General features: G+C 40.5%; 1 protein-coding gene and 1 long non-coding RNA gene across 5 annotated transcripts in view; one reads left to right on the top strand and one right to left on the bottom strand.

Moving 5' to 3' along the window:
• Nucleotides 1–25,641, top strand: part of shroom4 (shroom family member 4) — a 42,622-nt gene extending 16,981 nt beyond the window's left edge. Inside the window, exons 2-11 of one of the 4 annotated variants that reach the window (XM_053629141.1) lie at nucleotides 3,426–3,577; nucleotides 14,520–14,675; nucleotides 16,257–18,891; nucleotides 19,715–19,776; nucleotides 20,011–20,637; nucleotides 22,248–22,741; nucleotides 22,847–22,904; nucleotides 23,067–23,205; nucleotides 23,320–23,592; nucleotides 23,819–25,641. In XM_053629141.1, coding sequence (XP_053485116.1) covers nucleotides 3,426–3,577; nucleotides 14,520–14,675; nucleotides 16,257–18,891; nucleotides 19,715–19,776; nucleotides 20,011–20,637; nucleotides 22,248–22,741; nucleotides 22,847–22,904; nucleotides 23,067–23,205; nucleotides 23,320–23,592; nucleotides 23,819–24,088 — 4,866 coding nt within the window. In that variant the 3' untranslated portion in view covers nucleotides 24,089–25,641. Of the gene's footprint in view, nucleotides 1–3,425; nucleotides 3,578–12,662; nucleotides 13,035–14,519; nucleotides 14,676–16,256; nucleotides 18,892–19,714; nucleotides 19,777–20,010; nucleotides 20,638–22,247; nucleotides 22,905–23,066; nucleotides 23,206–23,319; nucleotides 23,593–23,818 lie in introns of those variants that run through there. The other 3 variants (XM_053629140.1, XM_053629143.1, XM_053629142.1) reach the window with 3 other exon arrangements.
• Nucleotides 7,588–12,274, bottom strand: LOC128610080 (uncharacterized). The gene is made up of 3 exons (XR_008386315.1): nucleotides 12,027–12,274; nucleotides 8,717–8,761; nucleotides 7,588–8,567 (listed from the first exon to the last, which is right to left on the bottom strand). It is a non-coding gene; the product is annotated as an uncharacterized LOC128610080 (long non-coding RNA).
• Nucleotides 25,642–26,701: the final 1,060 nt, after the last annotated feature.

The raw sequence follows: 26,701 nt of genomic DNA, 5'->3' as shown, positions 1-26,701 counted from the left end.
ATATTAAATGAGGCATACAGCTTTTTTCCCCCCTAAATGTAATATTCATTTGAAAATGTGACATCAAAGACTTTAGCAAAATAAAAATCAAGGAATGTTACAATTATTGCATAATTGATGATAAATTTTTAATGGAAACACCTTTGGTGTCAATTGACTACTTTTTGGGTATGGGTGCCTTGGCCAACAGCAATTTTAGTCAAAATCACAGGCTTCCCATTACTGAAGCAGATTTTTTTTAACACAAAATATTGGGTTTTTGTGGCTTCTATAGTGCTGTGGGTTGGCAATGATATAAGAAGATACAATAATTCTTCAGTAAAGCTTTTTTTTCCCCCAGTTTTCTCACAGGTTTGGTCACCTGTCAATTCCGACGCACCAGTCCTCTTTCATCTATCATACGACAGCTACCAACCGAGGAAGGTGAAGGCTAACGTGCTTCCTCTGAGGCACGTGAAGCCACTCGAACACACTCGCTATCTTCCCTATTCCCCATACAGATTCCATAGATTGCTTAGTTTTGGTGTTTTATCAGGAGAGAGAGAGAGTATGCCATCCCTCCCACCAATAGAGCACAGCCAGTTTTGCTCTCTTGGCTCCCAGCAACATCTGGCTGTAGGATTGTCAGGATTAGAACTCCTGATCTCCCAACAATAGGAAAAAGGCTTTTCGGTTGCACTGCTCAGGAGCCACAGTAAGCTGTTTATCATAGTGAACTCCATGAAACCCACATGAATACAGGGAGAACATGCACAGAAACTCCACACCAACAGTAATGCAACCTCAGGATTGAACAGCAGTTCTACTCGCTACACTGCCCCCTCCCCATTTAATAATTAGAAATCGTGAAAAAATAACCATACTTACCCTGTTATTAGGTTAGGTTCAGCAGAGAACATCACGTTATACTCAAGAATTCTACGTGAATGTTGTTTGTGTGTGCAAAGTGGCTTGGTGGTTAGCACGTTTGCCTCGCACCTCCAGGGTTGGGGGTTTGATTCCTTTGCCTTGTGTGAGTTTGTATTCAGGGGTTTCCTCCCCCAGTCCAAAGGCTGATTGGCATCTCTAAATTGTCCGTAGTGTGTGATTGTGCCCTAAGATGGGTTGGCACCCCCTCAAGGGTATCCCCCACCTTGTGCCCCAAGTCCCCTGGGATAGGGCTCCAGGCTCCCCATGACCCTGCGATAAGCGGTACAGAAAATGGATGGATGGATGTTGTACACAACAGGTCTGGGCAATGCTATAAATTCAGGCAGCACCTTTAAATATCAAGGCTATAGATATTTTTCAACATCATTTTGATCTCAAGCCTTCTTTTACCAATTGCACTAGCTCTACATATAGAGAAATAAATGAGGAACATTTTTAGATACCTTGAGAAACAGTCTTGGTATGCTGCTGTATGGTTTTAGTCTCTTGGCTCTGATCGCAAATGTTTCTGACTGGGTGTACGCTTATGTTTTGACAGGGCATTTGTCTATTTTTGTGAGATTTATGTGACCATGTTATTTAGATTTGTGTACCCTTTTTATGGCCATTTAATCATTATCCTATGCATGCGTGTGTGAGTGTGGGAATTGTCTATGTTTACAGTATGGTATGTTTATTTGACCTTTAGCCATTCTGTACTGTATCACAGATAGAGGAAGTAGAGAAATCTGCCCAGAACGGCTGTCTGACACAGTGTGTGTGTGTGTGTGTGTGTGTGTATCTCTCTCTCTCTCTCTCTCTCTCTCTCTCTCTCTCTCTCTCTCTCTCTCTCTCTCTATATATATATATATATATATATATATATATATATATATAAATAAATAAATAAATAAAATTACCTTACCGGGGGCTAAGTGCAATGCGGAGCACGAAGAGGAGAAATAGAATGTACATGAATGAATAAAAGATAGGTTCAGAAGAACAGCCGAGAATAAGATTGAACAGGAAATTAACAAAACGGAGGCATTTATTTGCATGCCAAGAGGTTGAAAGGTTAGTGCAATGCCGAGCCACAAAAGAAAGGAACCGAAAGACACATTACACAAACTTTTGAGAACTTGCACCACATGGGAATCAGAACCTTTAGAATTGATGCTTGTCATTTATCACAGTGCACCACACATGTAATGACACTGAAAAAACTCATTTTGGATAATGTTTTCAAAAGTTGTGGGTTTTTTTGTTTGTTTGTTTGTTTGTTTACAAAAAACCTTATCTCTAGAACAATAGGTGGCGATGTGTTCAAATTTCTCAGGTGCCTTGAAGACATGCTATGAATGATCTATACGAAATTTTGTTCCAATATGTCAAATATTTTAGACGATATTACAATATATGTCAAATTTCAAAATGGCGGACAAGCGGTTCATCCAATCCTGGCAATATTGGTATCGCCGGATTTGCCATGACCCATTGATTCTGACGACACCAAGATCATAATTTTCTGTCAAAGTATTCAAAAGTTACAAGCAAAAAAAAAATATATATATATATATATATATATATATATTTTAAATCTCATGACCTGTAGGTGGCCCTCAGGTCATGCTCCTGATGAAGAGTACCAAGTTTCATTACGATTAATCAACGTATGGCTGAGATATCCAGCCTCTGATCCAATTTTGGGTCAACATTGTTTATCATTATGACATCATAACTTTTGAACAAATATGAATATCAAAGTTCTGTTCACTCATTTTTGTGCGGCTCTGACTAATGATCATCTGAGCCAATTTTGGTAAGAATTGGACAAAATTTGAACAAGGAGTAACGGAAAAATTGAATACTGTACATACCATGAAGAGAGTAATCTGATGAACAAAATTTATTTTCCCTAGGACAAAGTGTTCAACAATTATAACCATTTGAAAAGTGAATATTTGAACTAGTGGTGGCACTAGACACAGGTGTTGGTCCTAGACACCCCATAAATGGCTCAGATACTAGTTATGGTCATATCTATGAGTGTGCCAAATTTAATAATTTTCTTACTTAAGGTTCATAGGGCTGCCATAGACTCCCAGTCTCCCAGAAGAAGAAGCCATCACTTTTTTTTTTCTTTTTGTCTGAAAAGTGTCTCTTACCACTTAATATTCTGCTTTATCTTTACTGACATACAAACATTTTTCTAAATACAAAATCTATAACAAAGATTGTACTAAAAAAAAAATTAGGGTGCCTAAAACTTTTGCACAGTTTTGTGTGTGTGGTGTTTATGTAGTTGTGTTTTCTATATGCTTTTTGATTTGAGCGTTTAACCTCTGTGTACCTTTCCATTTCTGTGTATAACAGTATATAAATACTTTGTCAACGTTCATCCTCATTTTGTGAAGAAAGGTGAAGTTTACCGATGAAAAAAAAAAAACCTCTTTCCTTATGTCTGTCTGTCTGTCTGTCTCTCTCTCTCTCTCTCTCTCTCTCTCTCTCTCTCTCAGATAGAAGAAGGAGGGAAGGCAGCGGAGTGTAAGAAGCTGAGGGTGGGAGACGAATTGGTCAACATCAACGGCTCTGCACTCTATGGTTCCCGCCAAGAAGCTCTGATCCTCATCAAAGGCTCCTACAGGGTCCTCAAGATTGTTGTCCGCAGGTATAGACCCCCCCCCCCCCCCACACACACACACACACACACACACACACACATGCAGTGTATGACCAAAGGAAGGAAAGGCTGAAGTGAGTGAGATGACATCACCATTGTGACCTTTCAAAGTTTTTGCAGAGAAGCAATATGTGAGGGTGTGTGAGAGAAAGACACAAGTATATATGGAAGTAGCCTCCCTGTGTGTGGTGTTTGTTTTAGTGGGGCTGATATTGGGCAGATGAGTATTAGATCACTTTTGCCCTGTAACTGTGGTATGACTCATGCAGTGCTACTCCAGTCTCAGAGCACCAGACCAGTAACTTCTACAGTAACCTGGATTCAATAAACTGTGAAACTGTGAAGTGATTATAATTACAATTATATTAAGCAGAGATACTCTGATCAGAATTAAAAAAAAAAAAATAGTTATGTGATAAGTGTCAGTGGTCAGCTCAGTACCTGAGAAAACTTTTGAAAACTGGCCACATAAAAGAACCAAAGCATCGATGGGAAGTAACACAGCACAATTACTTATTGTTACTGCACTTAATGCTGGTTCTTATTAAATCAGTACTTTTACTTACATTTCTACTTTGTACTATATTTTCCAATACTGTATTACTACATCTATATGTAAAATGGCTTTTATCATTAGAGCTTCAAGGAGTTGCTCTAAATGTTAAAAAATGAGACCTAACACCCTCCACTGTAATATAGTTATGTACGTTTTATATTTATTAAGGGAGCTTGTACTGTAACAGCTAGCTATTAACATTCATCTAGTTTATATATCGCCGGTTTTTATTATGCTTGCTAACTATTTATTGATTAGGAATAAAACTTTTATTTCTTAGCTTCATCTAACTTTTCCAACATTCATCCTTTAGCCAAAAGGGTATTAATTTACCATCAGTAACTAAAATGAGTGGGATTTAAGAAAGATGTTTTTCTTTTCTGTGTAGTTTTTGGAAATTAAGGAGTTGTAACTTTACCTTGAGTGAAGAATAGGAAATATATAGGAAGTATTTATTTAGGCTTTTAAAAGTGTTTTTTTTTTCTTTTCTTTTTTTTTAATGAATAATCACACTTTTACTCAAATAAAGAATTTGAGTACTTTTACCGCCTCTGGCCTTTCAGGGAGGCAGGAATGATCCAGATACTAATAATAATCAAATTGGCATGGTTGAGTTCTGAAAAGCCTTGTACTATAGCCTACAAGCTTGAATTTTGTGTAATACTAGGATTTCAAGTACACTATTAGATGGCTGCATTCATGGAGTCACAAGAAGAATTTTGAATGCATGAGTATTGGTATCAGACATACTAGTCTTGGGTATCATTCAGCGATATTGCCCATACCTACTTAGTAAGTAACAGGAGTAAGACTCAGTAGTGGTTGTCCATAGAAATTTTATTTCTACATATTGTATACTGCCTTCTAGTGGTGGAATCCAGAACTACAATGAATATGTGCATGAATGGCAGCATTCTTCCTCATGCCAGGCTGAGTGCAGGAGTTTGAGACTGCACATTATGAGGCTGTGTGTTTGCATGTGTTTGATGGGTGGATGTCTGTAGTTAAAGGGGATTTCCCCACAGTTCTTTAACTGGGTGATTTGTCTATATTAGTTGCTACAAGCTACTACCAAATCAGGAAGGGTCCTATACACCAGGAGTGGACCTGTACATCACAAATAGCAATGTACACCACGAGCAGTCCCTGAAGTAAACCATACAGAGAGTTAGGGGCAAAGGGGACAAGGAGAGTAGGAGTGTGGGGAGTGGGGAGTGGGGGGCGGATGGAAAAATTCCTCCTTATTTCATATCCATTTATTTGGCAGCAGTTCAGAAATGCACCACTGAGTTTCAGTGTTACAAACCCGCCTGTGGTTTTTCTCTCTCTGACTTTCAAGGCATCCCAGGTCAGTGTGTGTGTGTCTGTTCTGTGCTTCTCTGTTCCTGTGGATTAGTGAACTCTTGTCACACCACCAGGGATTAAAATGATGCATAAGCGGCCTGGATTGCAAGTTAGGCTTTTACTGTATGGGCAGATTATGTATATATGTTTTTCTTTGGTTTGTGTGCGTGTGTGAGGATGTGAATTATGGGGACGCCTGGTTAAGAAAGCACACTTCTCGCTTTCATGATTCTTGGCTGTATATCACAGAGCTCCACTATGTCATTTTTGGGCGATACAGTTAAAGCTTGTTGCGTGTTTTCAGGTCTGTTTTTGTGCCAGTTGCTGGTTTCTTGTCTTTCCATTTTGTAAATTCAGCTAAATAGTATACCCGAATAGCATTTCCCATGACTGTTATTGTTGCTGAATTGCTCCTTTAAAACAGCCTCTTAACATCCCAGTCGCATTCAGGGTTAGTTTGTCAATTTTGTTAATAGAGGAGGTATTACAGATTCTCAGACAGTGGGACTGTCTTTTCCTGTATAGCTTGTATAGCTCTGTTTCTTATGTTTCCATGGCATTTTACTAGACTAGAAAGTCTTATATTTTAGAAGCATTAAGTGTTACCATTACAGATGTCTGTAAGTGACTCAGTCAAAATGACTGCAATAATAACTTAATAAAATAGCAGCTGTGTGTGTGTTGTGAGTCTTGTGCATTGGTAATGGTCATGTGTTTGTGTTTTCCCCCTCAGTACTAGTTGTTGCTAGTTTACACCCATTATCTCTCTTTTCCCTACTACACAACAACTACTTATATTTCAGGAAGCTTACTCCATGACAGGTGTCACTAGGCAATGTATCTTTTCAATCTGATGCTCATACACCGTTATAGGATCCTTTCTGTCCTACACTGTGTATGTATGTGCCAACATGATTGGCCAGTGTGTGCATCTACCATTGAGCGCCATCTGTGTCCTCTTCTGTTTGATCCAGGAGATTACACATTTAGGGTGTGTGAAAATGGGAAGATGACGCTTGCAGTAAATAGGATGTTTGCAGTGTTCATCGGCTGGAAACCAATGTTCTTTCCTGCTTATGTACATGCTATTGTTCAATGCCAAATGGTTAATCTGTGTTGCAGTCCAACTCTGATGTCATTTCCGACTTGAGAGTATGTACTTATGTACAGTCCAATCAAGTTATTGCTCCTTCTATATAGACGGTGTTCTATAAAATGCAATCTTGTACTATCTTCTGTATGTCTGTACAGTGTCTGCCAAGGGTGCGGCGCTCATCTTGTTGCGGTGGGCAATTCCTTGGGAAATTCCTAGCCACTTGCGTCACACTTCCTGGTCCTCCCATTTGTTCTTCCTCCTGCTGCTTCCTGCTTCGGTTGCTGACTGTTGCAGCATGGTTAGGCAGTGCATTCACAAGACTATTAACAGGGGACTGACCGTTAATCCCTGCCCAGGACAAGTCCGACAGCACCGGCCATTGTTTAGACTATGAGTGTATATTAGTGAGACAGAGGAGTGCACAGACCAGTCAAGCACACACAGACATATACAAACACAAAGAGGAAGGCCAGAATGCTACAGGAAAGAAATGAGTAAAAGAGGGAAGTGTTGCTGTCTGCTCTTTTGTATTTATCTTTCTTTATGTGAGGAGAGTTGAATCAGTATTATTCACTGTGTACGAAGGAAAAAAATACTTCCAGTAGACTCAGCAGATTCATGCACTGTTCGTGCAATCAGTCATCAGATGTGTCTTTTTTGTAAGCATTTATTTCTAAAAAGAAGCAAAATTATCTGTCAATAGAGAAAGATCATTTCAAATTTGAAAAGAACAAAAATGTCTAGAAAGCTTAATATTTGTTTTACCATAATCTCACCATGAAAAGTATTAGATAAACCAAACAATGTTGAAGATTTCTTGATTTTTAATTAATTAATTAATTAATTTATTATTATTATTATTATTATTATTATTATTATTATTATTATTATTATTTAATTATTTTTTAAACTAATGCCATCCAGTTTTGTGTGGTTTTTTTGTTTGTTTGTTCTGTTTTGTTTTTTCCCCTGCCTTTCAAAACCAGGTGTAAATTAGCAGAATGCAGGTTCCTTGGAGCAGATATTGCCAGTATAAGATTCAAGACTTTACTGACATATGTAGAGGGAACAGACAGTTACACTGTACAAGGAGATTATTGCTTTGCACTTCCTACCAGCCATCATAATTAAAAATAGAAGATCTAAATAAAATAAGAAAAATAAAATAATGTTAAGTACTTTAGACTATATGCATAGATAGATAGATCGATAGATAGATAGATAGATAGATAGATAGATATGATCTATAGGATGGTTGGATGGTTGGATAGATGGATAGACAGACAGACAGACAGACCAGCCATAAAATTAAAACCACATGCTTAATATTGTGTAGGCCCCCCGTGCCACCAAAACAGCTCTGACCTGTCGAGGTATGGACTCCACAAGACCTCTGAAGGTGTGCTGTGGTATCTGGCACCAAGACGTTAGCAGCAGATCCTTTAAATCCTGTAAGTCACGAAGTGGGGCCTCCATGGATTGGACTTGTTTCTCCAGCACATCCCACAGATGCTTGATCGGATTGAGATCTGGGGAATTTAGAGGCCAAGTCAACATCTTGAACTCTTTGTCATGTTCCTCAAACCATTCCAGAACAGTTTTTGCAGTGTGGCAGGACACATTATCCTGCCGAAATAGGCCACTGCCATTTGGGAATACCGTTGCCGGGGGGGGGTCTGCAACAATGTTTAGGTAGGTGGTACGTGTCATCCACATGCATGCCAGGACCCAAGGTTTCCCAGAGCATCACATTGCCTCCACCGGCTTGCCTTCTTCCCATAGTGCATCCCTGTGCCATCTCTTCCCCATTTAAGCAACACACACCCACCCAGCTGTCCATGTGATGTAAAAGAAAAGTGATTAATCAGACCAGGCCACCTTCTTCCATTGCTCCATGCTCCAGTTCTGATGCTCACACACCCATTGTAGGTGCTTTCGGCAGTGGACGGCACTCTGACTCTTTTATCATGCAGTTATCATGACTGTAAATAAAGTTTTCTCACATTTAGAAAAGTCACATGTTAATCAGATTTTTTTTTCAATATATAGCTTGTTCTATCCACAGCTAATGTTTTCATTAGTGTAAAACAAATTGAGAATGTCTCATTATTATCAATGCCCTGTCATTTACCTGTTCTTGTCCTGATGGCTGACAGTTCTCTTGGTGCGTCATGGCCTGTAAAAGGAGAAGTTCCATCATTAAATGTGAATGACCAGAGCTTTAGTGTCCTAATGTTTCTCATCCAGCTTAAAGCAGTAAATGGGATAAATGCTGTGCTCACAGCAGGGGGACAGAGTTTAGTGAGATATTTGGAGACTCTTCTGTCCAGACTCCATTGACAACAGGGTCAATAACATCCCTCTTTATAAGTTTATGGCCAGAGGGGATGTGTCGGTTCCCTCTGATCTAAGAGAGGTTGAGGTGGGAAGAGGAGAAATGGACAAGTTCAGGGTGAACAGGGCCAGGAAGTTTCCAGAAAAGCACTTTGAGGGTTTAGTAGGACCCCCTCCTGCAGTGCCAAGGAACTTCAAAAACAAAAGAACTGCAGCTCCTGCCAAAACAATGGACATTCCAAGCATTCTCAGGCCCACTCTCTCTCCCTCCTGCTCCCTCTCCACTTATCCATGTGGTGCTCTGAATATATGCTTGTGCGTGCATGTGTAGTGGTTCACAGTCTAACTGCATACTTAGAGCGTGCCTGTTTATTTTGATATGATGATATTGTTAGGTCTGTTTTTTGTACAGGATATGGGTACGTGATTGTATACTTTAGCAGTGTGTGTAAATGAAATTTAAAGACATTGGTGTAAAACATGCAGAGTCATCAGTGCAGTCTACTCACTCAGTATGGGGCCTGGGACCAGCTGCCGTAGGGATTCCATCGCTGTCTGACCACACAAAGAAACACGACTGCTTTTTATTAGCAGCACTAATCCTGAGAGGTTACATCTTTCTTCACAGCTACACTGCAGAGATAGACATTTACCAGAACAGGACTGCACACATGCAAACAAGATATGGCCTATGGTCATGAAGGGAATGTGTGGGATCAGAGATGGTCATCATTGCAATCATGACTAAATGGACTGCATAAGTGAGATGCAGCCTGTGTGTGTGTGTGTGTGTGTGTGTGTGTGTGTGTGTGTGTGTGTGTAGCCGAGCTTGTTCTAGATTATGAAATGCCTTGTTTTGGTAAAGTTTGCTTTTCTGTCTTTGATAAACTTTATATCTTGGTTTATTAGTTTATCAAATATTTTTTCCCCCTAGATTACCATTTGCTATTAATTTTCTTCAAATCGTTGTTGTTGTATACTTTATTGTAGTTGACAAGCACCTGAAGGCATGACTCGACACTCCATTACGAAGGCCAGACAAAACTTAAGTGGGGAGGGGGTAGTATTGCTGATAAGCTGTTTGTCTGGGGGTATTCTCACATACATTCTTCTCATTTATACAATTAAGAAAGTCAGATAGACGCAATGAACCCAAAACAACAAACAAGCCATTGTACTGAGGAGGCCAGTTCTGGACGGCTCCCTTCCTGAGGGGCTCAGTTTCAGACTGTAGAATTAATGCCCAGAGCTCTGGTGATTATATGGAATGCCGGCGATGTGTTTTTGGGAAGTGGATGGCTACAAAAAAACAACAATGGTGATTGGAGACTGCACGAGAGACCGAGAATCTGAGTGTGTGTGAGAGTTGGGGGATGGGGGGAGTGTCTAAGGGCGGTCAGGTTAGATGTTAAAGGTTGAAATAAACAGGGACCCCTGACAGTTCATTCCTATAAACATGCTCACTCATTTCAAGGCAGGGGAATGTGAAGATTGGCTTTTCACACTCTTTTAAACATTTCTGTGTAAACCAACAAAGTCTTCACAACATTGAGAATAATTCTTGCCACATATATGTGGTAAATACATAAATACCTTGCTGTATTTATTTAGTAAATACTGCTTCATAATTCTCAGTGATCTCACAGAAGCATGGAATATGCATGTGAGATTACAAAGGAACAACGTTTTAAAGTGTTCTTTGCATTTTTTGACGTCTTATGGGTTCAAAAATAAGTAATCTGTGGGTGTTTTCATATCTCCGATTTATTTTGACCAATCCAGGCCAATATTTAAATGGTCACATCATGGCACTTTGTTTTATTAAATGTTGAGGCATGTCTGCACTGTAATGTGTAGCCATATAATTAAATTTTTTTGTCCATTGCATGCAACCTTTATACCTAGCTGCGGTTTTCATCAGCAAACTGCTTAAAACACATTAAAATAAAAAGCAGAACTTTCTTTACCCTGGTATGAACTGCTTGCTATTCTCATTGCTTAGTCTTTATACTGAAAAACAATGTGTGAGGGTTTACTTTTACATTCCCCATGAAATGGCTTTTTGGCTGTGATTTGTTTGAAGGATTGTGAGTGAGGGAGCATGTTGAAGTGCTTGACTTGGACAGTCGTGTTTGAGATGGACCACACCTGACAGTAGCTTAATGAGCTAGTTAAATATGGAGAATGTATTTTATTTTTATTGTATTATTAATTAATTAATTAATTAATTAATTACTTTTACTTTTACTGAAGAAGAATCCCAGATAGTGTATAAAGACTGAATCACGTGACCTAATCAGCATTGAAGAGAACCAAGTTGGTAAAACACTCCAGAGAACAGCCTGTCACATAACCATGACTTTGTTCAAATTCCACCATTGTCTGTAAACTCCAGTTGGGAGTATTCAGGAAGACGCACAGCACAAAACACACCGACAAACCATGTTTACTGTTAACGAGTTACTGCTGCAGCTAACAAGCTACTACTGTAGATCAAGACCCGCCTCCAGGGGCAGGGTATATAGAGAGCATTTAAATACACAATTATATTTGGACTAGGTATGAATCACCAAAATGTAAATCACAGCTTATGAGACCCGAGTTCAGAGCTGTGTGTTTGTGGACTGTGATGCACTGATATGTCTCTAATTGATGGATGATGAAAATTGCACATATTTCAGTACAGTGATTTGTTCCAGCTGGTTATATTTCCTTTACGTCCATGTGAGCAGTGAATGGATGATTCATGTGAAGCATTTTAGCTTATTCCATCATACAGTCTTGCAGCTAATTAGACAATGGGAGGACTGGAGTATTTTTAGTTGTCAAGCGCATACAGTACATCTGAGTCATTAGAGTGTGTGCAGAAAAAAAAAACATAACCATGCATATACATCCATTACAGCTTTGTCCTAACTATTGCGTTATCTCTAAGAAGCCAATAAAAAGTCAAAAATTAAGTTCAGGTCATTGTAATATTATGGCAGCCTTTGCTAATAAACTGTAGCCCACCATCTGAGACACTTGTCTAAATCTGGCATTTGTAGTGTTTTTATCATTCCTTCCATGCTTTTTACTTCCACTGTTGCTTTCTTCTGTTCACTCACCTGGCTGTTGACAGGTTCTGTTTAAACTTCTTACAGCTATTGTGGTGGTGGAGATTGCTCATGAAAACCAGCTGAAAGGAGTTTTTTTTTTTTTTTTTTGCTTCTGATTAAACACCAGCACTGAGGGAACAGTGAGAACTTTTAACTGGCAGAAGGCCACAAACAGTGCAGATTCTCTTGCTGTCTCTCTCCCTCTGTCTTTTTCTTTCTCTGTCTCACATGCACTTCTTTCCTCAACTCTCGCTCCTCCATCCTCTTTTCTACATTCGTTGCATTGCTCATTGCTCTCCCTCTCTCGCTCTCTCTCTTGCTCTCTCCCCTCTCTCTCTCCCCCCCGGCTCTCTCTCCTGGCCAAAGCTGACAGCTCTCCCAGAGAGGCAGGAAGCAGCCCTCACATTTTTTCCCCACATTCAAACAATAATAGGAGAGGACCCATGCTATTATTTTAGCAGCAACTTGCCTCTTTATCTGCTCCGAACATAGTTTCCTCTCTGTTTGAGAACCGCTTCCTCTTGCTAATGACATTAGAGTGAGTGAGCGGGAAGGTGTGTGTGCGTGTGTGTGTGTGTGTGTGTGTGTGTGTGCGTAAGAGCAAAGTGAGAGAGGCAAAAAAATCTGACTGTTCGGTCTTTGGTTCTAACCAGAAAAAGAGAGGGGGGGGAGGTGTATTTATGTCTTCATTTTTCCTGGACTTAAAAAAAAAAAAAATCTGTTCAGAGCCTCAGGCTGCCTCATTACCGCTAAGTGACCACAAGCTTTCACTCATATTCATTGGAGCTGTTTAGCTTGTGATAAGTGTTGACCACTGACACCAAAGACAGAACGTGGTGTTAGCAAGTTAGTAAAGTTTAGTTTTAAATCTCTCTCTCTTTTTTTTTTTTTTTTTTTTTTCTTTTGTTCTTTTTTTTTCCTCTCCACCGAACACCAATATGTAGCTTTGTTTCTAGTCCGAACCAGACCTTGGTCTTCTTTTCTCTCCTGATCTGGATGGGATTCCAGTCTATGCAAGTAAGTATCTGAAATCGGGTGCACGCGTTTTCTCGATTATCTGTGTTAAGAACTTTTCCTTTTGGATTTTTGTTATCACAGTAATATGCAGATGGATTGTTACTTGTGGAGCTAGCATCAACTTCACACATGTCTGATGGTGTGTTTATAGTTGTGAATGCTTGAACTACTAGTGTATGGCTGATCTTTGTCATATGTTTGTAGGTTTGTCTTTGACTTTTTATGTTCAAGGAGCATTTAGTTAATTCGGATTATAAATAGAAGCTTGTTGCATCTCGTGAAGTCTGTTTTCTGACCATTTCCCATCTTCATAATAAGATGTACTTTAAGTCACTAATTACATTTTATGCACGTGGCTTTCTTAGGACAACACAACTTCAGTCAGTGTCCCATAGAATTCATTTGTTTAGTAGTCATGCGATTATAATATTATTATTATTATTATTATTATTATTATTATTATTATTATTATTATTATTAATACAAGTGTAAATGAAAGTTTTGAACGTGTCAGATTTTAAATAATTGAAGCCATCTTAACATGAAAGGGATGATATAACTCTCAAATTACTGATAACTCATGTCTGCAACTTTCTCAAAGCTTAAGAAATGGCTGTGATTAAATAAACAGTCAAATTAATGCACCACACGTCTCATCCTGTGTCCCAGGACTGGTCCTAAATAATCTCTGATGTAATCCAGTATATTTTAGGCTTCCAGTGTTTTCCCAGCAGTGTTCTGATTATGCCACAATTTCCTATTTGGTGAATTTTGTTTCCCTCAGCGAAGTCTTTCTTTGTGAGAACACCATTATTATTATTATCAGTATAATAATAAGCCATTCAGGGCCATTGTTCCCCTGGGAAGCATATCGTCATCAGGAATGTTTGGGGAATATTGTGCTTTTGTCAATGGGAGTAATGGGATGTACCTAGAATCTTGGCACTGTTCCATGGGTGCTGTAGCTGAACCTACTAATGAAAAGCTTATGTAGATTTTCTGCAAGACTTTCAGAAATCCTAATGCTGAGCAATGTTGATGGTGTAAAGACTGTTCCAAAGTCAGACCATGTTTGGTTACTTTGTATTAATAACAAGGCTCCAGGTGTTTTCGAGGAGCCAGATATTTCTATGGATGAGGGATGATGTGAAAAGCAGAAACGGCTTTGACTATAAGAACGCAGTAACTTTTGATTTATTGATTCAGTGCTTTTAGGCAGATATTGTTTTAAAGTCAGTCATTTCATAGACATGACAAGGTGGGATTTACTGCCTTCCTGCTTCACATGTGGTGAGCAGCTAATCCAACTTATGCCACACACATACTCAGCATAGTGTACTAAATCCACAGATCATTACGGAACTCTAAGGTTTGAGACAGATTTTTCAGTGAGCTTAGTCACTGAAACTGAGATGAAACAGGAATGACAAGCATTAATGCAATATCAGTTCTCATGGTCCGTGTATTCCTACGTTCTCCTTACAGACGCACTGTGCCACTGATTCATCCTCACTCCTGGCACCTGGTGAAGTTATCAGAAGCACCCTCTGTGCCTGGTTCAGCAAGCGGTTCAGACGGCCCACTGGCCATGCAGCTCCACCCCACACCCTTCAGTGTACCGTGGCACTCTGGGGGTGACAGGTGAGGATCTATATACATATACGTTCACATGTCTTCCCACGGGTTAGCACGTTTGCCTTGCACCTCCAGCGTTGTGGCTTCAAATCCCACCTCTGCCCTGTGTTCACGGAGTTTGCATGTTTTCCCTGTACTTCAGGGGTTTCCTCCAGTACTCCAGTTTCCTCCCCGAAATTACTTTCGAAATTGTCCATAGTGTGTGAATGTGTGTGCAGTTGTGCCCTGCAATGGGTTGGCACCTGCCTTGTGCCACGAGCTCCCTGGGATAAGCTCCAGGTTCCCTGTGACCCTGTGTAGGATAAGCAGTATGGAACGTGGATGGATGTTTTCCCATACCAAGACACACATCATTATATATAGAGAACCCAGAAAGGACCCATGATACCCATTCCTCTTTTTATTGTATGGACAAGTAGGCAATTTAATGACTTGATTATGTATTGTATCTTGGATCAAGTTGTCACATTCGCATTCTTTCAGTTTTACTGTGTGTGTACGTGCATTTTACTTGTGGAAATTTTTGCTCTCTAATTACTGTCTAAAGATAGATATTATTAGGAAACCAGGGATCTCAGTTTTAATGTCAAAACAAACCTCGCTGAATCATGCTGCTATTTTTTTAGACTTTGGATTCAGACATTCGTGATGGATTTGTGACCAAAAAAAAGCAGACTAATAAGGACATTTCAACAAAAAAAAAAAACATACCATTAAAAACTTCCTAACAAATTTCCCAAACAATCTTAATGTTGTTATTGTAATCAATTCAAATGATTTGGTTTATTATGGTTCGTGTATACTGAAAATATAGAAACTGTTCTCTGTTCCTTTAGGATCAAATGTGCGATTGTAGATTGTAAATACTCTTGCCAAGTGTTTCTGGGCCTTTTCACTAATCTCATTTTCTGTCATTATACTAATGACTGGAAAGTTGTTTGTTGGTCAGAATGCAGTGAAAAATTCCAAAATCTCTCACGTCCCAGTTTAAATCTATCTCGGGTGAAGATGATGGTGAAAGTAAATATTGTCCTTGCCTGTAGTCTAATATACTATTTTTTAAAAAGCTCTTAATAAATAATTTTGTCAACCTGAGTGTTCTACTATATCTTTATAGCAGGTTTAAAACTCCTAACTGTAACATCACCGATGCTTGTAAAACTTTCCATTCATTTGGTAACTATTGACATATGTTTCTGTATGAGTCGTCTCTGTGGAAATAACAGTGCATTTGAAGTGTTGTGGAATGTTGTCACGTATTCCATATTATATAGCTGATGATGATGACTATGATGGGATTTCCCATTTTGGAAACCTAATTTCCTTTCTTTTTGGTACTGCCCCGGTGCTAGAACAAAAAGAGAAAGAAAGGTCTGTGCTTACAAGCATCAACAGAGTTTTCTTCTCCAGATGCCCTGGTTGTATGCAATATATTTGGTTGTTTCCAAATATATAAAATAATTTGTTTTGATTTGTTTTTAGCAGCTACACAAAATCTATCTTATATATATAAAATAGGGTTTTTGTCTTATGATTTCTGAAATACTGATTGTAATCATTTCCTTTTCTCTCTACCTTACTGTCTAGTGAGCTGTCCATGCCATTGGGCCACCTCTCCCGGCACTACAGTACAGACCGCAGCAGCTCTGTGGGGAGTATGGAGAGTCTGGAAAACCCTCCAAGTCAGAGTTACTACGACAGCCAGCTCTCTCCCATTGACCCTGCCATCTTCAATAACAAACGTGACTCGGCATATAGCTCTTTCTCTGCAAGCTCAAACACATCTGACTACACAGTATCTTTGCGCCCTGAGGAAAACAGCTCTATGGACAGTCTCCTGCAGGGCTTTGGCCCCTCCTGCAGGTTTACAGAAGGACATCCTGCGGCTAGTGGCCCAGGAGAACTGCACTGTGAGGAGGGGATTCTCAAGTCTATGTCTCTGCCTCATAGGCCTGAGGCTAAAGTACGTCCATCATCCTATAGCTACGAAGAAAACAAGTGCGGACCTCCACAACCTCCCATGAGGAAGGATAGTTTCAGGGCTACCAGAGGCCTACCAGAGGTGCTGGATAAACGTTGTGTGTCTGCTCCTGTTGGTGTGTCAAGTTTGACTTGCTGCACTATTGAAGACCCTCCTCACATCTGCAAGACATTGAATGGTAGTGTGTGTCTGAATGGTCAAGAAAATGACCAGGACTTGAAGAGTAATAAAGCAGAACCTTATTACACCATAAATTCTCAAAAAGAACTGTTTATAGATAACCAAGTCAGCTCAACAGACGGAAGCCAAAAGATCAGTCACTTCCAGACCCTAGAGAGGCATTCGACCAGGCCCAGTCCTGCAACAGCAGAGAGTCTTGATAGTAAACTCAATCATTTAGATAACAATCTCCAGCCTAGGATGCACAGACATAGTGCACCAGAAAAATTACTTGTCTCTCAGTTACACATGATAGAGCACTCAAGTGACAATAGTGCACATTCCATGTCCCCTTCTAGCCTGTGGTCTAATCCTCTGCATCCAAGGGAGGAACTAGGTGAAGACCGTCCAGCTGTAGCTCAGGATAAATGGGGAGGAAGCAGGTGCTCCACACCCGGTTCACTGACCACTTCGGAGCTAGAGGAACACCGGGTGGAGGGAGAACCATTTGATTCAAGCCAAAGACTTACTCCTGTCCAGCATGCTTGGGGAAGATCTGTCAGTGTTCCAGGTGAAACTATAGGAAATGGATTTGCTGAGAATGGACCCTGCATAGATACTCAACTTCAAGAGAGAGGTTTTGAGGCCATTAGTGCTGCATCGAGCATGGACACTCTACTTGAAAACCAGGAACAAGGAGAAGGCAGGGGAGATGATGGTGACATTTCAAAGCCTGTTCAAAAACGCCAGTTTCGTTCATCTAAGTCTCGCCGTCGAAGTGAACGTTTTGCCACAAACCTTCGCAATGAGATCCAGAGGAAGAAGGCTCAGCTACAAAAGAGCAAAGGTTCCAGTGGTCTGCTATGTGATGGCGAGACTTTGGAGGAAGAGGATATGGAAGAAAAATCCCCATCAGAGATGCCAGCCATCAATCAACACAGGATTCAAACACAGACTAATCAACACAACAGCTTCCAGAATTTTGCTCCATCACAGGCCAGAACAATTGCCTCAAACTCAACATTTCCAGGCAGATGCTGTGGAACAAATTCTTCAGAGCATTCAGGGAGCAGGACTGAAGATATCCATAATTCACAAGATGATACCATTGGAATCCAGTCAGCTGAGGTAAACAGACCTGTATGTGTGCGTGTGGTCGAAGAGTTGGCACCACCAGGTAAAGCCAGGCGTTGGCGCTGGACACCTGAGAACAAACTACAACCAGAAATGGAACCAACTGAAATAAAGAAGAATGGTGAAGGAACAGTACCATCTTCTTGGAACCTTGGAAAAACAAGGGAACGAGTGGGTTCTTCAGGTGGACGCTCTACCCGAGCTGATGACTGTGACATCCCACCTTTTGCAGACCGCAGGAAGTTCTTTGAGGAGACTAGCAGAAACCTGAGCCAGTCTGTGACCAACCTGGCAGGCCTTACAAGCCACCGCCAGAGGCCAGAGAAGCATGGGAGAAAGAAAGATCCAACTTTTTCTGAACCCCTTGAGACAGTCCCTGACCTTGGGCACAGGAGGTTCTCTTACCAGGGTGGAATTAATGATGGAACCTCAGTCAATTCGTTTGATACTAGAAGAAAGAGATTACAGCAAGAGAGAGACCGAGAGAGAGAAAATACACTGGAAAGAGAATGGGAAAAGGAGAGGCAGAATGAGAAACAGAGGGAAAAAGAACGAGAACGTAAAGAACAGGAGCGACTACAGGCATGGGAAAAGGTGCAGGAGCAGGAGAGGGAAAGCGAGAGAGCAAGAAAGGAAGCCGAAAGAGAGCAACAGAGAGTGCAACAGATGGAGAGAGACTGGGAAACCAGTAGAGATCGCTTTTATGCAGGACATGACCTCAACAATACCACAATGCTACCACCTTTGCCTCATGATAGCCTAAAACAACCACATGCATCTCAAAATCTAACCTTGTGTATTTCACACTCTGACAATTTGCACAACAAGACCAAACCTGACATCCAAAAGCCATGCTCAGCTTTCCGACCTGTAACTAGCCAGAAGTATCAATCTGACAACTACTGTCTACACCGTGGATACACAGCCAGGAGCTGCATTCCAACAGAGGTGATGTTGTCACTTATAGATACATTAATTATTGACAATATAATATTGTCAATATTTAATACTGATGCATTGACGCAGCATACACCAGAGATGTGTAGGAATCCTTGTAATATATGGAACGGAGCAGACTGGGATTCATTCAGCCCATAATGTTGGAAAACAGCCACTTGCTTTAGGACCGTAGCAGCCAGCCAACAATAATATTGGACAAGATTTATGCTTTGAGAATTGTTGTTCCAGCCTAGCATCTAGAGGAAGATATGGTAAAAGGAGGTTTAACTACATATTGTGTAACTGAATCTGCCACCCTTATATAAATAAAAGTGGCCTCTTGGAGGTATAGCATATAATGGTCCTTCGCAAGCAAATAATGTGAAGCCCTTTGTTTCTAACTGAACTAAAGGAAGGTGAACTTGAAAGTTTCTATAAAAAGATTTTTGCTTAGTAATAATAGCATAGTTATTAGCTTAGTAATTAACCCCCGTTTACCTTTATGTTAAGATGTATGTCTGGCAATTTGCTGTTACACTCAGTATAACTATTTTAGAATGAAATTGTTTTTATTTATTTTTTTAAACAGAAAGAACAATTATGTATGATGAGGCATACCATTTTCCTGTTTATTACCTCCAGGTGTCTTCCTTTCTGAGAGAGGAAAAAAAGAATTTATAAAGTACTTTTAACTTTTTAAAGTAGTCTGTATTACAAATTAATTATATTTGGCAGAAAAGGTACTGGGTTTCTTTTGTGCCTCAAGTATCAGGAAAATTCTAGCATCCAAACATGTTCCTGTTTTGAATCATTTGTCAAATGTCTTCCACAGGCTTTTCCTGTACATGAGCTGGAACAAACAAAACTAAGGAGGAAGTTTAGCCTGACTGAAAGGTATGTTCACTTCCTATATTTGCGTTCACAGATTGGTGGCCCCAGCACTGTTCTTTTTTTTTTTTTCCATTGTTTCTTGTGTTTTTATATAATTTGCGATAATGGGCATTTGACTTGGAATCTGACTTTTAAATTGTGCATTCATTAAGAGCTTCTCGAGGGTTTCAAACATTGTGCAACAGTCTCCAGTAGGAGGTTAAGCTATTCATCATGACTCATGTTCTTGGGCTTTAGGGACTATACTCTGTGTAGACGAGATTCAAGACCAGGAGAAGTTACTGTGGGTCATGGGTTTCAGTGTCAGTGGAACAACAGACTACGTGATTGCAACAACAAGGATCAATCCTTCACGTCCTCAAGACTTACAAACCGCACCATGTCTGAAAACGACATCTGCGTGGAGACCAAGTGTCTTCGTAGCCATGGTGCTGCTACCAATAATAGCAGAATGTCTTCTTCCATCGTCAGGGAACTGGAGGAGAATGTTGTGTCTGTAGATGAGACAAAGAAGAAAAAAGGGCCTCCTCCTCCTCGGCCACCCCCCCCAAAATGGGAGCAGTTCCATAAGAGAAGGGCATCTCACCACAGTCTCTTCTCTACCCAACCTGTCTCTTCGTCCCAGCTCCAAACGTACACACCCTGTCCATCCACTACCCTTGAAATGACTCGTCAGCGGTCCTACAGCCTTCCTCCAAGGGATGATGCGGAAAGGCACCAAGCTCCGCTAAACCCTGCCTTAAATAACAGAGCTTTCAAACCTGTGGCCCTGCCTCCAAAAGAACAAGACACTGCCAGAAATCAGCATTATGATACAAACAGTTCAGAAGACACACCACCATCCTCAAATGAGTCGAGCCGAAGGTACAGTATGGTTTCTGTAAAGGTTAAAAGGGACTTTAAGCAATGATGGCTGTAGGGATGGCTACAATGACCAGAACTAAATGTTGACACTGTAGCCACTAAGAAACAACTCTATGGCAGAATAGAGTGTTTGACAGTCTTTGTTGGCTATGAAAATGTCATTTAAAAATAATTGCTTTATGCTTTAGAACAGTGGTTCTCAACCAGGGGGGTGCAAATTGTTTTCAAGAAAAAAAACACAGACTGCATCATTTGCTTTTCAGTAAAAGAAAGAGAAAAGAATCTGTATTTTCTTTTTGCTGGGGAGAGGCGGAGCTTAGCCTTCCTTTTATCTAGCTGCCAGTGTAGACCAGTGTTGCCAATTTAGCGACTTTTCAGACCCCTTTATTGACTTCTTTTGCAATAAAAAAAAGCGCCTAGCAACAAATCTAGCCACTTTTTGGACAAACCTTAGCAACTTTCCAAATGTCTCCAATACTGTCCTGCAAGCACGAGGTCTTGCTTTCCCGCTGCACTCACACCCCTCTCTGCGTCTGCTCTGTTCAGTGAGTGTCTGAGAGCCGGAGATTTAGATAACGAGACGCGTCCATCCATCCATCCATCCATCCATCCATCCATCTTCAACCGCTTACTCCTTTTCAGGGTCGCGGGGGAACCTGGAGCCTATCCCAGGAAGCATTGGGCACAAGGCAGGGTACACCCTGGACAGGGTGCCAATCCATCACAGGGCATAATACGAGACGTGTCCTTCCTCCCAATTTACATCATTCTTATGTGAATGTTTTTAGAATGTAAGATGAATATAATGCAACATGTTTTACATGTAAAATAGTACACGTTATTACAGCTTAGTTCTCTTGTTCAAAGTAGTTCTAGTGTTCAGAAACATTTTATATCATTCATGTTCCATACCTGCCTGTTATATAGTTTTATAAAAGTTGTTTTAAAAAATCATACAAGTTATGAAAAATAATTTTAAAAAGTAAAAAACACAAGCAAAAAAAATCTATCTATATAACTTTCAAAAACAGATTATATATATATATATATATATATATATATATATATATATATATATATATATATATATATATATATATAATACAGTGTAAGATGTATGCACTTTTGTTACAAAAGGTTGAGAACCTCTGCTTTAGAAGATAAGCAAATATCAGAAGAGGAGTTTGTACTGATGTAAGTTGCCAACAGGTACAATAACTTACAATATGATTATAATATAAGTGTCTGACCAAATTGCTCTGATTTCATTTATGGAATAGTGTTGTTATCTAGTGTAAATATAATTCTAATTCAACACCAGTTAAACCATGAAATTAACTCACTTAAACTTCACATTATGGTGTTTTTGCTGTAGTGGAACTGCAGGCTATGCAGGAAGCAGCGAGTCAAATTAACGCATATTCAGTACAGCTCAGGTTTTTCTTCTGAGCACCATAGCATAGGGACCAATAGTGTCCCTGCCATTGTTCTTGCTTAAGGACCCTATTAATTTTGATGCTGCTACTTTATTGCTCTCGCTTCATATCACAATGAATGATTTCTTTATATGTATGACCTCATTTGCATTTCAATCCTCTGTCACATTTCAGACTTTCTGAGCAAAGCTTGGCCCAGCCTTCCGATCAATACAGACCAGCTGTGGTGAAACCAGTCATTTATAAGCATAGAGCAGAGTGGGACTTGACTTCTCCTCACAACTACACAGCAAAAAACAATGCTAGCAAGTCACCAATCCCGGTCTCTACTTTGGAGAATGGCTCTCGCGCTGGACCCGTCTATCCGGAGTCCTACTTTACAATGAATTACAACCAACAGCAGCATTTCCAGAATCAGCCTCAGCAAATATGCATGCTTGGCACTATCATCAAGACTCTGGAACCTTCTACCCAAAGCCTACCCTCCAATGAGGATCAATCTTTGCCCTATGAGACAGACATAGATGAGTTCCCTGAGAATGAGGGAACCGCAGTGGAACAGCAAAGGCAAGCAGAAGACCGCACAGAGATGCAGTGTTTTGCTCAGCCAGTGACGGTGCTGGAAACAGACATCGACACATTGACTGACGAAGAGGCTTCGTCATCAGGTATGAGGAGAGGGCAAAGGGCGTCCATCGTGGACTCTTTATTAGAAGAGGGTTGTGGCAGAGCTGGAAAGGAGCTAATGGGAGAACTGTTCCCTCACTATGCAGGGAGTGGAACAGAAGGCTGGAGAGGAGGCAATATAGTGAGTGGAGACATGGTAGAGAGGTATGACCTCTTTTTGAGAAATTTGGTTTATTTGCATATTTTGTGGAATTCTAAAAATGCAGTTTGTAATGGGATTGGGCATGGCAGAGGGGAGCTCTACCAAGAACAAGTAATGTTTTCATCACTTGTTTAATTGCTTAGATTGAATGTTTATTGCCCCAGGTCTTCTAGACAGAGCCCCTCAGTACCACAGGGCTCAACCTCTACCAGCTACAGAGGACCCACCAACAAAGCTCAACTCCTTAATAAGATGCCAAACTTCTCCGAAATTAAGAAGGAAGACGAAGAGCTTAATTACAAGGTTTGGGCTGATTTCATTTGCATAGACTCCATCTATATAATATGTTAACTGAATAAGAAATCGAGTTTCTGTTCTCCACTTGTGAGGGCTACTTTACTTCCTTATTATTTGCAGAGGCAGCTGATGGAAAGCTTGCGTAAGAAGCTGGGTGTGTTGCGGGAAGCCCAAAGAGGTTTGCAGGAGGACATCAGAGCCAACGCTCAGCTTGGCGAGGAGGTGGAAAGCCTGGTGCTGGCCGTCTGCAAGCCAAACGAGGTCGACAAGTTCCGTATGTTTATCGGAGACCTGGACAAAGTGACGAGTCTTCTGTTATCGCTCTCCGGCAGGCTGCTCAGAGTGGAGAGTGCTCTCGATTGCTTGGACCCAGAATCAGGCCATCGTGAGAGGGTGAGGGTGAGATGTGGGTGGGAGAAGAAGAAATACATGTGTGTCATATGTTTCTGCTTGTCTGTTTCTCTGGATTCTAGTTTTCCCAGAGTCTTGTGCTGTTGAGTTGTGTTTCTGAGTTTATCAATACCAGTGTTTACTTGATTTCCATTGTTTCATAGCTCAGTATCCATGAGTGACGGTCACTCATTATTTCTTTTGATTCTTTTCTCTTATGGCACTCTAGCTCCCCCTGATGGACAAGAAGAAGCAGCTCCTTGCACAGCTGGCTGAGGCTCAGGAGCTGAAGGAGCATGTGGACCGGAGGGAGGAGGCCGTGGGCAGGGTGCTGGGTCGATGCCTGACTCCAGAACAACTGCGTGATTACAGCCATTTTGTGAAGATGAAGGCAGCACTTCTGGTAGAACAGCGGCAGCTGGATGACAAAATCCGGCTAGGGGAAGAACAGCTCCGAGGCCTCAAGGAGAGCCTCGGCCTGGGATACGGCCCTTACTGAAACTGGAATTGGAAGTAAAGTACAGGAAGCTTGCGTATGCATACATGCACATGAATGTTTCTGATAAATAATTACGTCCGAGTGTATATGAACGTTATATCAAAGCTGCAACGGTGACAGTCAGAGACTTCTTAAGCACAAGCATAGTGAATTTATCAGCTGTAGTATCAGCTGATGCTTGGTGGCAGTATTTTGCCACTCCTTTACACAGCAGCAATACTCATATGTTTTGTTGAGAAATTAGTAACACTAAGCAGTAAATGACCTCAAAATCCTACTCTAAGCCACATAATGCTGTGTGTGTGTGTGTGTGTGTGTGTGTGTGTGTGTGTGTGTGTGTGTGTGTGTGTGTGTGCGCGCGCGCATCTCATTAATATCAACTGAAGACCTGTCCATGCACTGCTATTTATTTATTTATATCTCTCAGCAAAATCAGAGAAAGAACTCAAGAGTCATGTTTGTTCTGTTTACTGAGAATTGGTCACCTTGAAAATCAGCAGACGGAGCAATAAAAACATTCGGCCCAATAATCCTGTTACGTTTCATATGTTACTAGAAAGAATTTTGATAGAAACGTAGAAATCCATACGTGCAGGAATAGTGCTAAGCTGTGAGTGACCTCACCAAACAGCACTCTGTCCGGGTCAAACTGGACTTTGCTCTGTAAGTAAAGTATTACAAAAGCATCTTCTGAAGATCCATGTTTTCTTCAGTCAGGTTAGAGCCATCAGCGTGGATCATTTATTCTGTGGCGATTTACGTGTTGTGTTCAGGTAATGGTCCACTTATTCAGCAAATCAGAAGCATTCACAACATATTCATGCCTTTTTCATTATAAAGTGCTTTACTACATTTTTTTTTCCCTTGTAAGTGATATCTGACTTTTTTTTTTTTTTGATGCCAAAGATTATGTTCATGTCTTAACACAAGAACAGAAATACGGTGCTTATTTTGGAGAACTACACGCAGTAGCCGAGTCGTTAAAGGAAATTCTTGCTGTTGCTGTGTTTATTCAGTGCAGCTGTGTTTAACATTTTGATCACTAAAAACAGTTCTTACATTCCTTGTATTTAATGCGTGCAGGGTTATATAATGTGTAATATCATTTTTGTTTCTGACTGAGCAAACTGCTTTTTAATATCCTTATCCTCTTTAGAGGAAAGAATGCTGCTCTATTGAACATTTAATGTGCTTGTTTTCAACCAACAATGTATTAAACAATATATTGTTGGGTTTCTTTTTTTTCTCCACCTCTTTCCAGAACTACCTTTCAGCATTTAAGAGTGCCAAAGATGAATGTGCATTTGTTACAGTAATCAGATAAAAAGTATGTTCATGTATACTTTTTTTTACCCCAATGTATATACTGCCTCTTTCGGTGCTCTTGATTTCCTTTTTTTGTTGTATCATACTTTCGTAAATTACTTCACGCTGGAAATGTATGAAAATATTTCGTTGAACTATAAGTGATCAATCTCTCCAATTTTTGGTTTGTTAAAAGTCCAGTGTGGAATATGTACTATTGATTTATAGAATATAAATATTTTAAGCTATGTGTGTGTGTGTGTGTGTTTTGTTTTTTATCCATCCATCCATCCATCCATCCACCTTCAACCGCTTAATCCTTTTCAGGGTCGTGGGGGAACCTGGAGCCTATCCCAGGGAGCATGGGGCACAAGGCGGGGTACACCCTGGACAGGTGGCCAATCCATCGCAGGGCACACAATCACACACATTCACACACTACGGACACTTTAGACACACCAATCAGCCTACCATGCATGACTTTGGACTGGGGGAGGAAACCCCCACAGCACAGGGAGAACATGTGTGTTTCTTTTCATATCTCATTCCATATGTGTAAACACAAGCTGTGGTATTCAAAAGACATTCGAACTTTCTCTAGTTACTGAATTCTGAGAAAATAATTGAGGAAAACACTTCCTGTGAAAATCAGGATCAGTTACAAAATTTTATTCCTTAATGCTGAAATTTCTAGGAAGAAAACATACACATACTGGCCACTTTAATAGAAACACTGAAGCCACTCTTTCATGCAATTATCTAATCAGCCAATCATGGAGTAGCAGTTGAACTCGTGCACAAGTTCATGCAGGTACATGTCCAGAGCTTCAGTTAATGTTCACATCAAACATCAGATGGGGAAATAATGCGATCTCTGTGACCTTGACCGTGGCGTGGTTGGTTGTGCCAGATGGGCTGTTGTGAATATTTCAGAACCTGCTGGTCTCCTGAGAAAATTGAACAGTGGAAATCTTTGAACTTTTTCCAATTTTCAACTGTCCAGTTTCAGTAAATTTAAGCTCACTGTAGCATCACAGTCCTGTTCTTGGCTGTCAGAAGTGGAACCTCTTTGTTGTTGTAGTCCATCTGCCTCAAGGGTTGACTTTTTTTTTGTACATTCTGAGATGCACTCACATTTTCTGCGCTCCTTGGATGTAAAGAGTCGTTCTAGATACTGTAGCCTTCCTGTTAGCTCAAACTAGTCTGCCCATTCTCCTCAGACCTCTCTCATCAACAAGGTGTTTCCACCCACAGTACTGCTGCTCACTGGATTTTTCTTTGCACAATTCTCTCTAAACTCCAGAGATT

Source organism: Ictalurus furcatus, chromosome 7 (assembly GCF_023375685.1).
Source record: "Ictalurus furcatus strain D&B chromosome 7, Billie_1.0, whole genome shotgun sequence".
NCBI lineage: Eukaryota > Metazoa > Chordata > Actinopteri > Siluriformes > Ictaluridae > Ictalurus > Ictalurus furcatus.
The sequence above is the reverse complement of the archived record's forward strand: the minus strand, read 5'-3'. Positions and strand labels throughout refer to the sequence as shown.